The 16972-nt window shown below is 38.6% G+C and overlaps 1 protein-coding gene across 15 annotated transcripts in view; it reads left to right on the top strand.

Annotated features, from left to right (window-relative positions):
- LOC109055440 (ryanodine receptor 1-like) overlaps positions 1-16972 on the top strand; it is a 95281-nt gene that overhangs the window by 42943 nt on the left and 35366 nt on the right. For all 15 annotated transcript variants that reach the window (XM_042743864.1, XM_042743859.1, XM_042743860.1 and 12 more), the window contains exons 34-70: positions 82-168; positions 280-506; positions 2373-2817; positions 2907-3467; positions 4601-4801; positions 4890-5001; positions 5166-5309; positions 5459-5732; positions 6705-6822; positions 6921-7053; positions 7833-7927; positions 8017-8152; positions 8231-8414; positions 8513-8624; positions 8891-9011; positions 9159-9328; positions 9409-9629; positions 9719-9809; positions 9898-10038; positions 10121-10284; positions 11087-11165; positions 11256-11345; positions 11443-11583; positions 11667-11744; positions 11838-11913; positions 12034-12157; positions 12858-12973; positions 13084-13151; positions 13277-13398; positions 13762-13811; positions 14233-14293; positions 14409-14535; positions 14624-14732; positions 15908-15989; positions 16085-16215; positions 16309-16629; positions 16719-16959. In XM_042743864.1, the coding sequence (XP_042599798.1) occupies positions 82-168; positions 280-506; positions 2373-2817; positions 2907-3467; positions 4601-4801; positions 4890-5001; positions 5166-5309; positions 5459-5732; positions 6705-6822; positions 6921-7053; positions 7833-7927; positions 8017-8152; positions 8231-8414; positions 8513-8624; positions 8891-9011; positions 9159-9328; positions 9409-9629; positions 9719-9809; positions 9898-10038; positions 10121-10284; positions 11087-11165; positions 11256-11345; positions 11443-11583; positions 11667-11744; positions 11838-11913; positions 12034-12157; positions 12858-12973; positions 13084-13151; positions 13277-13398; positions 13762-13811; positions 14233-14293; positions 14409-14535; positions 14624-14732; positions 15908-15989; positions 16085-16215; positions 16309-16629; positions 16719-16959 (5753 nt within the window). The remainder of the gene's footprint in view (positions 1-81; positions 169-279; positions 507-2372; positions 2818-2906; positions 3468-4600; positions 4802-4889; positions 5002-5165; positions 5310-5458; positions 5733-6704; positions 6823-6920; positions 7054-7832; positions 7928-8016; positions 8153-8230; positions 8415-8512; positions 8625-8890; positions 9012-9158; positions 9329-9408; positions 9630-9718; positions 9810-9897; positions 10039-10120; positions 10285-11086; positions 11166-11255; positions 11346-11442; positions 11584-11666; positions 11745-11837; positions 11914-12033; positions 12158-12857; positions 12974-13083; positions 13152-13276; positions 13399-13761; positions 13812-14232; positions 14294-14408; positions 14536-14623; positions 14733-15907; positions 15990-16084; positions 16216-16308; positions 16630-16718; positions 16960-16972) is intronic.

The raw sequence follows: 16972 nt of genomic DNA, 5'->3' as shown, positions 1-16972 counted from the left end.
AACTGTAGTGGCACTTAAAAAGTCCCTGTTAGGAGTGCATTTTCTTAATTCAAGCTCATATTTATACATATGCTTTGTTAGGTGGAGCCCAACACTAAGTTGTTTCCAGCTGTGTTTGTTTTACCAACCAGCCAGAACATGCTGCAGCTGGAACTCGGAAAACTCAAGGTCTGCCCTATCCTCTGTTTCTGGCACTAAAAGTCATCAGCTTTCTTTTAGAAAAACCTTTACTAAACATTTGTAGCCTTAAATTTCTCACTTCCTTTCTCCATCCCATAGAATATCATGCCTCTTTCGGCAGCCATGTTCCGTAGTGAGCGCAAGAACCCGGTGCCCCAGTGTCCTCCTCGGCTGGATGTTGAGATGCTGACCCCTGTGATCTGGAGCCGAATGCCTAACCACTTCCTGAATCCAAAAGTGGGGCGAGTGAGCGAGAGGCACGGCTGGATGGTGGAATGTACAGAGCCTCTCACCATGATGGCTCTGCATATACCTGAAGAGAACAGGTACAGGAGAACAAGACAGGAAAAAAACTAAATTGAAAACATTACTCCACAGGAAAAGCCAGCCTTAGCTGGTTGGCTGGTCTATCTATGGAACCTTGCAACCATGTAGCAACCACCCAGAACACCCTAGAAACTAGAAACAACACACTATCAAAACCCTAGCAACCACATAGCAACACCCTAGCAACCACCTAACAATGACTATGAACACCCTAGCAACTACCTACCAACCACCCAGAACATTTTAGCAAACAAAAAGCAAAACCCTAGCAACCACCCAGCAAAAATATTAGCAACCATCCAGAACACATTAGCAACTGCATAGCAGCACCCTATTAACCACCAAGTTGCGACTTTAAACACCATAACAATCACCCAGGATACCCTAGCAACCATGTAGCAACCACCTAGAACACCCTAATAACCACCTAGCAGCCGCCCAGAAAGCCACCCTAGAAACTGCATAACAACATCCTAGCAATGATCATGAACACCCTAGCAACTGCCTAGCAACCACCCAGAACACCCTATAAACCACATGGCTATACCCTAGAAACCACATAGCAATCACTCAGCGTTTGTCTCAATCACCTCCCTAGCTCCCGAGCTCATGAATCAGTAGATCGTGTACAAGAATTCAGTCACTGGTAAGTTCCCTGACTCACTGCACACTGGGACAGTGATCACTCGAATTCCAGTGACATGATTACGTACAGCATCAATGGACAGCATAGTAGAACATCATCACTGGAATTAATAAACAACAGGCAGGGCCACTCTAATTTTTATATAATTTTTATTCTCTTTAAACATCGTTCTGTTACATGTTCTTACAACATTTCAGCCGAATATTAATTATAAATCATAATTAGATGTGTTCATTACCTGTTTAGTAATGTGTGTTTATGTTGAAATATACTAAAAAACGTTCCGTCTTTTCAAATCTTCTATGGTTTGTCATAATATTTATTGAGTTGGCTCATGTGGTTTATGTTTCACGCTTCAGAAATGTGATGTTATTTCCAGTAAGGGAGCAGTGTGCACCGATGCTCCCTAGTTTTTGCGGTGCATTGTGGCATTTTTCAGGGAGCTAATGTTCCAGTGTACTGGAATGATTTCGTGATTGAGACAGCCCTTAAAATGGCAGAATCCCTGATCAGTGCCCTCACTACTGAACAAGGGAGCTGATTGAGAACACCCTCAGAACACCCTAGCAAATAGCAACACCATAGCAGTGACCCAGCAAAAACCTTATCAACCACCTGGAACACTCTAGCAACTGCATAGCAACACCCTAGTAGTGACTATGAACACCCTAACAACCACCCAGAACACCATATTAACCACATAACAACACACTAGCAACCTCATAAAAAAAACAACCAAAACATGTTACCAAACGCACAGCAACATCTTAGCAATGATCCAAAAAACCTTAGCAACCACCCAGAACACCATAGCAACACCCTAGCAAACCACACAGTAACACTCAGAACATCCTGACAACCACATAGCAACACCTTAGTAACTGCGTAGTAGCCACCCAGAGCACCATAGTAACTTCCATAATCTGTGGAGAAGGGGGCGGGAGAAACAACTCTCTCCAATACTTTCAGTTGGACTGCAGTATTCTATATATTTGTGTTCCACAGATGAACAAAGGTCTTAGGGGTTTGGAATGACATGAGTAATTAATGACACAATTTACATTTTTCTGAGAAACCCTTTAACATACTGCACCATTAAAATCTTCAAAATGTCTTTCTGGCCAGGCTTTCTCAAGCCAACATCAAAGTTTGTCTTGCCAATTTTTTAAATCTAGTTGCATGTTGTTCAATAGTGGATGTGTTTCTCTCTCATGTGCAGGTGTATCGACATCCTGGAACTGTCTGAACAGCATGACTTGCTGAAATTCCACTATCACACTCTCATGCTTTATTGTGCTGTGTGTGCATTGGGCAACAACCGTGTGGCCCATGCCCTCTGCAGCCATGTGGACGAATCACAGCTCTTCTACGCTATCGAGAACACCTACCTGCCCGGCCCTCTCCGCAGTGGCTACTACGACCTTCTCATCAGTATCCACCTGGAGTCAGCCAAACGCAACCGCTTGGGAACCAATCGTGAGTTTATTGTTCCCATGACAAAAGAGACGCTCAGCATCACGCTTTTCCCGGATGCAGAGGCGGCCCAGGACCTGCCAGGAGTGGGTCTCACAACCTGCCTCAGACCCAAGCTACACTTCTCCCCCATCAACTTTGTGGGTACTGACCCAGATCTGTACACCATAAGCCCCATCATCCCTCTGCAGGTACAATGAGGATACCATGGCGTTCAAAACTGATTGTTGGTAGACAAATGATCTCTTTGTTAACATCTGCACTCTTTCGTTCCTTACAGGAGCTGAAGACCAAGGCTCTAAGCATGCTTACTGAAGCCGTGTTCGACGGCAGCCAGGCCATGCGTGATCCTGTTGGGGGCAGCGTTGAGTTTCACTTCGTTCCCATTCTCAAACTGATCAGCACCCTCCTCATAATGGGCATCTTCAACAATGAAGATGTCAGACACATTCTCAAGATGATCGATCCCAATGTGTTTGGAAAGAAAGAGGAGGTAGGAGAGACAGAGGAACCAGAAGAGGATGCTGCTCCCAAGAAGGAAGGAGAGGAGATGAAAGAGAAAGAAGAAGCGGATGAAGGAGAAGAGGAAGCCGTGGATGAGGGAGTTGGGGAGGAGGAAGAGGAGGATGAGGAGCTAAAAGCTCTAAAGAAGGAGGAGGGACAGGAAGGAGAAGAGGTTGAGAAGGCAGTAGAGGAGGAGGAAGGAGAGAAGGTGGATGGAGAAAAAGCAGAGGAGGAAAAGGAGACAGAAGAAGTTGGCGAGGAGGCCAAAGAGGAGGAAGAGGAGTCTCCAGAGGAGGGACTACTTCAAATGAAGCTGCCAGAATCTGTCAAACTGCAGGCAAGTATCTATCTATCTATCTATCTATCTATCTATCTATCTATCTATCTATCTATCTATCTATCTATCTATCTATCTCTGTCTGTCTGTCTGTCTGTCTGTCTCTCTGTCTGTCTTTGTGTCCGTCCGTCCGTCCGTCCGTCCGTCTGTCTGTCTGTCTATCTATCTATCTATCTATCTATCTATCCATCTATCTATCTATCTATCTATCTGTCTGTCTGTCTATCTGTCTGTCTGTCTGTCTGTCTGTCTAAACTACTTATTGTTCTATCTATCTATCTATCTATCTATCTATCTATCTATCTATCTATCTATCTATCTATCTATCTATCTATCTGTCTATCTGTCTGTCTGTCTGTCTGTCTAAACTACTTATTGTTCTATCTATCTATCTATCTATCTATCTATCTATCTATCTATCTATCTATCTATCTATCTGTCTGTCTGTCCTGTCTATCTATCTATCTATCTATCTATCTATCTATCCACGTCTATCTATCTATCTATCTATCTATCTATCTATCTATCTATCTATCTATCTATCTATCTATCTATCTATCTATCTATCTATCTATCTATCTATCTATCTATCTACCTATCTATCTGTCTGTCTGTCTGTCTGTCTGTCTAAACTACTTATTGTTCTATCTATCTATCTATCTATCTATCTATCTATCTATCTATCTATCTATCTATCTATCTATCTATCTGTCTATCTGTCTGTCTGTCTGTCTGTCTAAACTACTTATTGTTCTATCTATCTATCTATCTATCTATCTATCTATCTATCTATCTATCTATCTATCTGTCTGTCTGTCTGTCTGTCTGTCTGTCTTTGTGTCTGTCCGTCCATCCGTCTATCTATCTATCTATCTATCTATCTATCTATCTATCTATCTATCTATCTATCTATCTATCTATCTATCTATCTATCTATCTATCTATCTATCAAGTACTTATTTGTCTTTCCTTCCATCTTTCTCTTTGTTTATCTTTTTGACTGTCTGTCTACACATTTTTATATGCCTAGAATATAAATTTCATATTATTGTATATACTGTATATTATGTATATTTTCTCTCGTTTGTATGTTTTATTAACACTGCCTCTGTGTGTTTCTCCCTCTCTTTCAGATGTGTACCCTTCTACAGTATTTCTGTGACTGTGAGCTCAGACACAGAGTTGAGGCAATTTTGGCATTCTCTGATAAATTTGTACAGCAGATCCAGTCAAACCAGCGTGAACGATACAATGACCTAATGAGAGCATTTACAATGTCTGCTGCAGAGACCGCTCGCAGGACCAGAGAGTTTCGCTCCCCTCCTCTGGAACAGGTATAATACACAACTCTTCACTTTAAACCCACTTATGATTTTAACTGCTTTCAGGGTGACTAATCACTGACTGTGTGCATATATGTAGGTTTTCCTGTTGACTAACTTCAAGCACAGCCCAGAAGAAGAGGATTGCCCTGTGCCAGAGGAAGTGCGGGAAACCCTCCAGAATTTCCACGATGAGCTGCTGAATCACTGTGGTCAGTGTTCAAAATATCTCACTGTATGGCCACATTACAACAACTAAACACCAAGCAGCCGCTGTTGCAGAATCATCTTGTGATCAAATTCTCTACAACTAATTCGGTTTCTATTTTTTCTTTAAAGGATTCAAACAAAAAAATTGTTGATTTTTGTACCTCAGGTGTCCATGTAGAAGAAGAAGCAGAAGAGGAAGAGGTAGAGGCGTCTCTGAGAGGGAGACTGCTCAGTTTAGTGGAGAAGGTCAAGACCTTAAGGAAGAAAAAGGAGGAAGAGGAGCCAGAACCAGAGGAAGAGCCCAAACCTAGTGAGTAAATGAAGTAAAACATCTTGAGAAGGTTGTTCAGATCGACCTCATCAAATGAATGCAATTATAGATCAATATTTTTGCTTTTAGATCAAAATTTTACTATTTTTAGTGTTAGTCTAACATTTCCAGAACATTTTATGTCTCAGGTACTTTACAGGAACTGATATCCCACACAATGATCCACTGGGCACAGGAGTCCTTTATTCAGAACCCTGAGCTGGTGCGGCTCATGTTTAGTCTTCTTCATCGGCAGTATGACGCTCTGGGAGAGCTGATCCGTGCCCTGCCAAAGGCCTATGCCATCAACGCTGTGTCCATTCAGGACACAATGGACCTGCTGGAGTGCCTGGGACAGATCCGTTCCCTTCTCATCGTCCAGATGGGCCCGGAAGAGGAGAGACTTATGATTCAGAGCATTGGGTGGGTAATTCGAAAACCTGGATATATATCCTTTTTTTAAAATCCTCTCATGCACACACCAAAGCTGTGTTTAATTGATACAAATATGGTAAAAACAGCAATACTGTGAAATATTATATACTGTTATCTATTTTAATATATTTTAAAATGTAGTTTATTCTTGTGACGACAAAGCTGAATTTTCTGCAGCCATTACTCCACTCTTCAGTGTCACATGATCTTTCAGAAATCCTAATATGTGACCCAGGACCACAAAACCAATCATAAGTAGCACAGGTATATTTGTAGCAATAGCCAACAATACATTGTATAAGTCAAAATGATCAATTATTCTTTTATGCCAAAAATCATTAGGATATCAAGTAAAGATCATGTTCCATGAAGATATTTTGTAAATTTCCTACCGTAAATATATCAAAATTTAATTTTTGATTAGTAATATGCATTGCTAGGAACATCATCTGGACATCTTTTAAAGGCAATTTTAAATTTTAGATTTTTTTTGCACCCTCAGATTCCAGATTTTCAAATAGTTGTATCTCAGTCAAAATTTTGTCCTATCTCAACAAACCATACATCAATGGAAAGCTTATTTATTCATATCTTTTATATATCTTTTATTATTATTTTTAAATAGCTTCTTTTTTTTCTTTTTTTAATTCAGATGTATAAATCTCAATTTCAAAAAATTAACCCTTATGAGTGGTTTTGTGGTCCAGGGTCACATATGATGATTTAGTGCACAAGTAACTACCTTATAATTATCCATTTCAATCAAACTGCTTAATATTTTTGTGGAAACTGATGTTTTTTTCAGAATTCGTTAATAAATAGAAGGTCTGAAAGAATATCTAACATTAAATATAACATTGTATTTGCTGAATAAAAGTATTGATTTCTTTAAAAAAAAGTTTCTGACCCCAAACGATACTACCTTGTTTGTTCAAATGCACATTGTCTCTTGTCTCATAGGAACATCATGAACAACAAGTTGTTCTACCAGCACCCTAACCTGATGCGAGCTCTGGGCATGCATGAGACGGTCATGGAGGTTATGGTCAATGTACTGGGAGGTGGAGGAGACTCTAAGGTACTTTCCTGTTTATATATAACTGTTTTTCTTGGACAAGTATCCGACTCGGTCATTGAAACTGATGTAAAGGGACACAAACTTTTTTCTGTCTATAGGAAATACGATTCCCGCAAATGGTTACCAGTTGCTGTCGCTTCCTGTGCTACTTCTGCAGGATCAGCCGTCAAAACCAGCGTTCCATGTTTGACCACCTCTCATACCTGCTGCAGAACAGTGGCATTGGACTCGGTTTGTGGCTTTGTAAAACTTAACTGACACAGCATATTTGTATTATTGCTAGGCCTGTTCACACCAATAATAACTATAACAATAATTCTAATTCTATGAGAACAGGGAAATCCACAGCACAGCTATAACAATATAACAACACTGAGGAAAGATTTCATTGAAATCACTTTCAGAATAATTGTTTCTAGCTAATGAATGATAAAAACATTGAAATCCACCAGAGTTCAAAAAGCTTGCACATTTAAATCGGTAGATGACATAACTGCAGTGTGCACTTATAATAAATAGAGCTTCATTGTGTGTTGATGTGGATGCTGACATGGTTATCATTGTAGTTATCGTTCTTGGTAACACTTTACAATAAGAATCCATTTATTAACGTTAGTTAACATTAAAAAAGACTGATGTTGTAGAATAATTTATCATTGTTAGTTAATTTCAACATTTACTAATAATTTTTTTTAAATCAAAGTATCTGTTGACATTGGATAATTCAAGTAACATGAGTAAACAATCAACAAATGCATTTTTATTAACTAACATTGACAAAGTGTTACAGAGTTTTGTAAATAAATACCTAATTCATATATAAACTTAAATAATAATAAAAATAATAAAAATTATTGCAAAGTGTTACAGAATTTTGTAAATAATTACTTAATGCATCTACGTAGGTCCTTAAAAAAAATAATAATAAAAATAATACAATTTAGGACCATAATATTACTCTTTTCATTTCTTTTAAATATATATATTTTAATTTATGTGTTGCTTTTTAGGAATGCGTGGATCTACTCCTTTAGATGTTGCCGCTGCATCATGCATTGACAACAATGAGCTGGCACTGGCTCTGCAAGAGCAAGACCTTGAGATGGTAATGCTCTGAATAAACTGTATTTTGTAGCTAATGATTTTATGGTACAGTGCGATTAAAAAAAATCTCATGTTTAATGTGCTACTCAGGTGGTGACGTATCTGGCTGGATGCGGCCTTCGAATGTGCCCCATGCTTCTGTCTAAAGGCTACCCTGACATCGGATGGAATCCAGGTGGAGGAGAGAGATATCTGGACTTCCTACGGTTTGCTGTGTTTGTAAATGGTGAGCATGTTAAATCGAATTGAATTTCTAACTCTGTTTGAAGGCGTTCATTATTAAACTTTGTGTCTCCCCCTGCAGGTGAGAGTGTAGAGGAGAACGCCAACGTGGTTGTTCGTCTGTTGATTCGTCGGCCTGAGTGCTTCGGCCCCGCTCTGAGAGGAGAGGGTGGTGCAGGTCTGTTAGCTGCCATTGAAGAGGCCATTAAGATCTCTGAGGACCCTGCCAGAGATGGGCCAACTCCTAAAAAGGACAGACGTTTCATGTAATGAATGCTTGAATTTTCCTTTTCATTTAAACAATTTAATATTAATATAATTTTATCTATATACTCCATTTTTGTCCCTTGTGATTGGTTCACAGGTTTGGAGGGGAGGAGCAACAGGAAGAGAACAGAGTACATCTTGGAAATGCTATCATGTCATTTTACTCTGCTCTTATTGACTTGCTGGGTCGCTGTGCTCCTGAGATGCATGTAAGTAAAACAACTTGAATAATTTTTAATAATGGAGTCTATGACAAACGTAATGTTTTTGATTTTAATTTTTTTTTTTAAAGAAGTCTCTTATTCTCCCCAAGGCTGCATTAATTTTATCAAAATATAGTAAAAGAGTAATTTTGTGAAATAAAAATGTTTTTTTCTATTCTATGATGTTTATTTTTATGAATGGTAGTGTATAAGATTAAGGTCATATTTTTACAGATTTCATATGAATTTTAATCTTGTTTTTTTACCCACAGTTGATCCAAGCAGGTAAAGGTGAAGCTTTGAGAATCAGAGCTATCTTGAGATCTCTCGTACCCATTGAAGACCTGGTGGGAGTCATTAGCCTTCCTGTTCAGATCCCCACCTTTGGCAAAGGTACACAGAATGGTCACCACGTGACCATTTCTTATTTTAATCTTTATTTTTCTGTCTGTTTACTTTTTACTTTGAGATACAAACAGGCTTCCATACAACTTCTGTATACTCATCTCTTCTCATTTTTTCCTGTGCTATTGTTCATAGATGATCAGATTGTTGAGCCAAAAATGTCAGCGAGTTTCGTGCCAGACCACAAAGCCTCCATGGTGCTTTTCTTGGACAGAGTGTACGGCATTGATAACCAGGACTTCCTGTTGCATGTGCTAGAGGTGGGCTTCCTGCCCGATATGAGAGCCTCAGCCTCTCTAGATACGGTGAGCTATATATAATATAATACAGTACAATACAATACAATACAATACACAGATCACTGATATTAATTGTGATCCTCCAGGCGGCATTCAGCACCACAGAGATGGCTCTGGCTCTAAACCGTTACCTGTGCTCAGCTGTGCTTCCTCTGCTCACAAAGTGTGCCCCACTGTTCGCTGGCACAGACCACCGTGCCATCATGATTGACTCAATGCTGCACACCATCTACAGACTGTCCCGTGGCCGTGCCCTTACCAAGGCCCAGAGGGACGTCATCGAGGACTGTCTTATGTCTCTTGTCAAGTTAGTCCAATCTGCAACGTCCACACTCAAATGTTGAAATGGCAACTTAAAATGTTATAGCTAAAAAAAGTAATGTTTGTGTGTTTTAGGTATTTGCGGCCATCTATGTTGCAGCATCTGTTGAGAAGGCTGGTGTTTGATGTGCCAATCTTAAACGAGTATGCCAAGATGCCCCTCAAGGTATGCAAGTATAGTTCGTTTAATTAGTAGCATTGATTTTTTTGTTTTTGCTTCTTGTGCTCATATTTTGTGCTTTATTTTCATTTAGTTGTTGACCAATCACTATGAGCGCTGCTGGAAGTATTATTGCCTGCCAAATGGATGGGCGAACTTTGGAGTCACATCAGAGGAAGAGCTGCATCTCTCCCGCAAACTCTTCTGGGGCATCTTTGAGTCCCTCGCACACAAGGTTTGACAAACATGGATAGTCTCCACAGACAAGTTCGAACTGAAATGCCTGTGAACACTTACATGCCATCTCATCTCTGTAGAAATTTGATGCAGAGCTGTTTAAGATCGCCATGCTCTGCATCTGTGCCATTGCGGGTGCCATCCCTCCAGACTATGTGGATGCTAGCTATTCATCTGTGACTGAGAAGAAAGCATCTGTCGATGCTGAGGGAAACTTTGACCCCAAACCAGTGGAGACTACAAAGTGAGAAAATTATCAGCTGGTTCAATTACAGTATTAATTTTGCATCTTATTTGACACATTTATATATGAGCAGTGTGTATATCAGGTATCTGATTTAATGTATTTATACAGATTTATGGTAACATTTTAGTTTAGGGACCAATTCTCACTATTAACTAGCTGCTTATTAGCATGCATATTACTAGCATATTGGCTGTTTATTCATACTTATAAAGCACATATTAACACCTCATTCTGCATAACAATTGTAATAATCCTACCCCATACCTAAACTTAACAACTATCTTACTAACTATTAATGAGCTGCAAATAAGGAGTTTATTGAAGCAGAAGTTGTAGTTAAATAGTTAACAATGAAAACAGTAATTATTATTGAGTACTTTAAAAAATATTATTTGTGTATTAGAATATTTTAATATTTATGGCCTGGTTTCACAGACAGGGCTTAGACTAAGCCACGATTAGGCCATAGTTCATTTAGGACATTTAAGTAATTTTTTTTTTATAAATGTGCCTTTACTGGTGTGCACAAAGGCAAAGGTACTGATATGTTTTAAATCAGTCAGTGAACGTTTCTCTCAGTTGAAACCGCTCAGATTTACATTTTAGTCTGGAACTAGGCTTAAGCCTTGTCTGTGAAACTAGGGGATTATGTTATGTAGTTGTATACGGTAGTAGCATTGAATTGGGGTAAAAAAAAAATCCATCCTTAGCTGATCACATTTAAACTCATTGACATTAACAGAAATAATTGTTTTTGAATGAACAACAGCAGCTGAACAATTATGTTTACTTTTTGCAGCACCATCATTCCTGAGAGACTCGATGCCTTTATTAACAAATATGCAGAGCACACGCATGATAAATGGGCCTTTGAGAAGGTTAGTATCAGCATTCATGCTCATTTGTGAAAGCCAAAAGCATTGTGGGACTGGGAATAGGCTTTGCAACATTTTGCTTCCATCTTCCAGATCCAAAACAACTGGACCTATGGTGAGGTTCTAGATGAGAACAGCAAAACTCACCCCATGCTGCGGCCATACAAGACTTTCTCAGAGAAGGTCTGAATGGATGTTCTTTGAATCTTCTTTGTCAGTTGGCCGTTACAGTTGGTTTTCCAGAAACAAGGTCAACTTCTCTTTTGAATTCTCTCTCTAGGATAAAGAGATCTATCGCTGGCCCATTAAAGAGTCCATCAAGGCCATGCTGGCATGGGAATGGACTCTGGAGAAAGCCAGAGATGGAGAAACTGAGAAAACTGAAGTGAAGACCAGCAGGAAGATCTCCCAGACTGCTCAGGTAACAGAGAGATGAAACAAAGAACATGGAAATTACATGTTTTATGAACCCATTATCCATACCTATATATTCCTGTCCTGCAGGCCACCTATGATCCCAGCCAGGGATACTCTCCCCAGCCAGTCGACCTGACAGGCATGGCCTTGTCCAGAGAGCTACAGGTATATTATTTATATTAATTCAGTATAAGACTATAACTTTGGTATTCAGAAACCCATGTGATTGATTCACTTCTCATGTTTCCCTCTGTTCAGTCCATGGCAGAGCAGCTTGCTGAGAATTACCATAACACTTGGGGCCGCAAGAAAAAGATGGAGCTGCAAGCCAAGGGTATAATTGTTTGTTTTATTCAGCGTATCATGTTTACTGCACAAAATAATGTTCCGATGTATTGTTCATGAAATTAAGCCATGGGCTGTCTCCTATTTTTTGTGTTTTTTGTGTTAATAGGTGGTGGCACCCATCCTTTGTTGGTACCATATGATACATTGACAGCCAAAGAGAAGACGAGAGACAGAGAGAAAGCCCAAGACCTGCTCAAATTCCTTCAGCTTAATGGATACGCTGTCACCAGGTACACAACTGATGCCGTACAACAAGAATGTAATAGTGCCTAGAGTCTAAAATGACCATTTCTTGTTGCTGTTATTTGGTAGTAGTTGAAGTTTCTTATGTTTAATTAAGAATGCTGAGAGCCTGTGAAAAAAGATTATTTTACGCACCAATTTTGTAGACTGTACTTCCCAGCATTGGGGGGGGGTGCTGAACGATAAGAGCAACAAATACATAATAAAATGTAAAACTGCAAACACTTTAATAAACACTAAAGTAGTATTTATAGATCCTACCTTAATAAACCAGGTCGTGTGAGTATACAGAAGGGTTACAGCAACATATACCCCAGCAAAATTATCCCTCTCCATGCCAATGTTGGCTCACATGCCATACATTGCAGACCCCTGTTCTAAGTTCTTGCATGTTTTAAAATCACATAATACACAAATTATCAGAAAAACTGCTTCTCTTTCTCCTACCTTCATAATTCCCTGTACAAACTGGTCAAAACACCATTTTTCAAATTGGAAGGAATAGCTAAATTAAGTAACAGTACATACCAGGGATCAAAAAAAAAGTTTTATATATATATATATATATATATATATATATATATATATATATATATATATATATATATAAATGACATTATTTAAGGTGATATTAATGTGCTTTGTCCTTATTTGGTTTTCTCTCTTCCTCGCTGTTTTCTTCTCTAGAGGTTTGAAGGATATGGAACAGGAGATTTCCTCTATTGAGAAGCGTTTTGCTTATGGGTTCCTGCAGAAGCTGTTGAAGTGGATGGAGATTGCCCAGGAGTTTATTGCTCATCTTGGTATACATTCATAGATCCATACATCCATTTCGTAGATCTAAAGAACTGTAGATGTAGGTTTGCACTTGAAGTTGTATTTTTTTATTTTACTTGTGTATTTGTTACTCCAGAGGCTGTTGTGAGCAGTGGGAGAGTCGAGAAATCCCCTCACGAACAGGAGATTAAATTCTTTGCCAAGGTGAGACACCTTTGACCGGAATATGAGTGCATGCTGAATAAAAAAGCTCAGAGATACAGACTTTCCATCCTACGGATCACAGCCTCTCAAACTTTGCTCTTCTTCTTTATATTCTCTTCATGTAGATTCTACTTCCGCTGGTAAACCAGTACTTTAAGAATCACTGCCTGTATTTCCTGTCCACACCTGCTAAAGTCCTGGGCAGTGGTGGCCATGCCTCTAACAAAGAGAAGGAGATGATTGCTAGGTAACTAATGCTACAGAGCTCCATTTTCTGTGGTAACCAGATTTGATGTACCTTGAAGATTTCATTTGATTATGTGAATGTTTGTTTTTAAATGATGTTAGTTTTGATGTTGCGACCTGTCACATCCTCTCTGCTCCTCACACTGTGGTTTTCTCTCTACCCCTTCCCGGAGTATTTTCCCACGGGTTCCCTCATCCTTTTTTTTTTTTTACATTTATCTTTTACGGATCACATTATTTTGCTCTTACTTTTTCATAATCTTAACCTCACCCTTGTATTCCTTTTCATGCCATTTCCTCTTTCCCAACCCTCCATCCCTCTTTTTTTCCCTTCCTTTTTCTATCTATGTATTTTCTATCTCAGTATCTTCTGTAAGTTGGCCGGTCTGGTGAGACACAGGGTTTCCCTCTTTGGTAAGAATCCTGCATGATGACCTGATTGCACATTTCATTTTTTCACCGCATCATCCCCTTTTTCTTTAATGTTTTACATCATCAGTACATTCATTCCTAATAGTTCCACTTATTTGCTTTGAGTTCTCTTTGGGTTTTCTTTCTTTCTTATTCTTTCTTTCTTTCTATTTCTCTGGGTGATTGTCTAATGATTTGCTGTGCTTTGCTTACGTTGGTGCATCATTTGCAGTGTTGGCTCAGTATTCCTATAGTAAGAATCATTATCATAGGAGTACTGTACTTCTGAAGAATATCTGCTCTGGCTTAATTCTATCACTTCATGCTATATCCGTGTCATATATTGTAGCATAGTATCCTCAGTCCACATGTTGTGGGTGAAAATAAAAGGCCTGTGTCATGCTCTGAATGTTTGTGTGTGCAGGCACTGATGCCTCAGCAGTGGTCAATTGTCTCCATATTCTTTCCCGCTCACTGGATGCCAGGTATGTTTGTTGACCACATGATTCCGTGTTTTACTGATGTTTACATCCTTAATTAAATTTCATGCTTACTATTCTTTTATTTGTGTCTTGTCTTTTATTTTGTTTTCTCTTCCAGAACTGTGATGAAATCTGGGCCTGAGATTGTGAAGGCTGGTCTGCGCTCTTTCTTTGAGAGTGCTGCCGATGACATTGAGAAGATGGTTGAGAACCTTAAACTGGGGAAAGTGTCTACCAAAAACCAGGTCAGATGTAAATATAGCCCTGTCCTCCAAGATGTCCCTTTCTTCTTTGTCAAAGTTGTTAAATTGGGCCGTTGTCTGTCTCTAACAGGTGAAAGGTGTATCTCAGAACATTAGCTACACCACCACTGCTCTTCTGCCAGTGCTTACCTCTCTGTTCGACCACATCGCCCAGCACCAGTTTGGAGACGATGTCATGTGTGAGTTATTTTCAGAGGTTTTAACAGAGTCTTTTAACTTGACTGAATTCAACTTACATAGCAGAGTACATTTACTTAGTTTATAAATAGATTAATTAATTACAGTAATAATTAACATGTAGGAGGAATTGTATTGAAAAGGCTGTGCTTATTTTTCTTTTTCTACAAATTCTGTTTCAGTTTAGTTTGCTTCATTGAAGTCAAATAAAAAATAGAAAAAATGAAAATGGCACAAGTAACTTAAATGCAATTAAATTTAAATGAAGTACAATAATAAATTGTATAAATAAGTAATATTATATAATTTAATTTAATTTTACATTTAGTTATTTAGCAGACTCTTTTATACAAAGTGACTTACAAATGAAGACAATGGACGCAATCAAAATCAATGATATGCAAGTACCATAACAAGTCTCAGTTAGCTTAACGCAGTACACAAAGCAAGGGTTGTTTTTTAATTATATAATAAATAAAAAGAAAACAGATAGAATAGAAAAAGAATAGAGCAAGTTAGAGGCCTTTTTTTGCTTTTTGTTAATTGTATAATACATAAAAAGTAAAGGCTAGTGTTTTTTTTTTTTAAAAAAAAAAAGATTATTAGTTAGTAAAAAATTAAATATATGAATAGAGTGCAAGTCTAAAAGGGGCAAGTTTTTTTAAAGAATAGAATTATAATAAATTAATGCTTAATGACTAATAAATATAATTTGAAATGATGAATGTTATAAATTAATAGTATAATCACATTTAATACAATTTAATTCAATTAAAATAAGTAAAAATCATGTAAATAAGTAGTTACCAAATTTAATTTTCTTTAGCATAATTAAATGTAATATATTAATATATATAGTTATATTTAATATTATAAATACATTTAATATTATAAATGAATATTTTTTTTATAAAAATAAAGTAAAATAACAGTAGTGTAAATGGCATAAATCAGTAGTATTACCAAATTTAATTTAATTTAATTTAATTTAATTTAATTTAATTTAATTTAATTTACAGAAACTCAGCAACAAAATACTGAGGTAACATTATTAATCGAAAGTTAGAACATACACAATTAGAAAAAAAATCTGCAAATAATTGTGATATTTTAATTGTTATATACGGTGGATCGCTCACTGTGCCTCATATTGTGTATCCCTTCCTTTATCACTCAGTGGATGACTTGCAGATATCCTGTTACCGTATCATGTGCAGTATCTATTCCCTGGGCACTGTAAAGACCCCTCATGCTGAGAAGTAAGAAGCAGCTTTGCATAAACATGTTTGTATCTATATGAGCCATTTTTACAGAATGTGTTATGTTAATGAATGTTTTTGTTGTGATATCACAGCCAAAGACCAGCTCTAGGAGAATGCCTGGCTCATCTGGCTGCTGCCATGCCTGTTGCCTTTCTGGAGCCTCTCCTCAACGAGTTCAACGCATACTCGGTGTACACTACCAAAACCCCACGAGAGAGAACAAGTCAGTAGCTCACTCTGAATGTATTCCGTCCTAACAGTCTAAGTTTTATGATCAACTAGCGCTTCCTTAACTGCCTTATCATCCATGTTTTAGTCCTGGGTCTGCCCAGTCAAGTGCAGGAACTGTGTCTGGACATCCCTGAGCTGGATGTGTTGATGAAAGAGATCGGGGATCTGGCAGAGTCTGGGGCCCGTTACACAGAGATGCCCCACGTGATTGAGATCACCCTGCCCATGCTGTGCAACTATCTGCCCCGCTGGTGGGAGAGAGGACCAGAGAACTTCCCAGAGCAGGAAGGACGTCTGTGCACAGATGTCACCTCGGAACAGCTCAATCAGCTCCTGGGTAGCATCATGAAGATTGTCGTCAATAATCTGGGCATTGATGAAGCTTCATGGATGAAGAGATTGGCAGGTGAGAGGAAGCAAAACATAGAGTCTTCAAAAAATGGCAGTCAATACCAAGAATTTACTTATGGAGCTCCTCATGATATTCCTCCACAGTGTTTGCTCAGCCCATTGTGAGCAGGGCGAAGCCTGAAATGCTCAAGTCCCACTTCATCCCAACCATGGAGAAGCTGAAAAAACGTTGTGGAAAGGTGGTGGCCGAGGAGGATCAGCTGCGTATGGAGGGGAAGACAGAGATGGATAGTGAGCAGGGAACCATTCGTGATGAGTTTGCTGTGCTCTGCAGGGATCTGTATGCTCTTTACCCGCTACTCATCCGATACGTGGACAACAACAGGTATCTTTCATCC

Source organism: Cyprinus carpio, chromosome B18 (assembly GCF_018340385.1).
Source record: "Cyprinus carpio isolate SPL01 chromosome B18, ASM1834038v1, whole genome shotgun sequence".
NCBI classification, from domain to species: Eukaryota; Metazoa; Chordata; class Actinopteri; order Cypriniformes; family Cyprinidae; genus Cyprinus; species Cyprinus carpio.
Note: the sequence above shows the minus strand (reverse complement) of the source record. Positions and strands in the feature narration are given on the sequence as shown.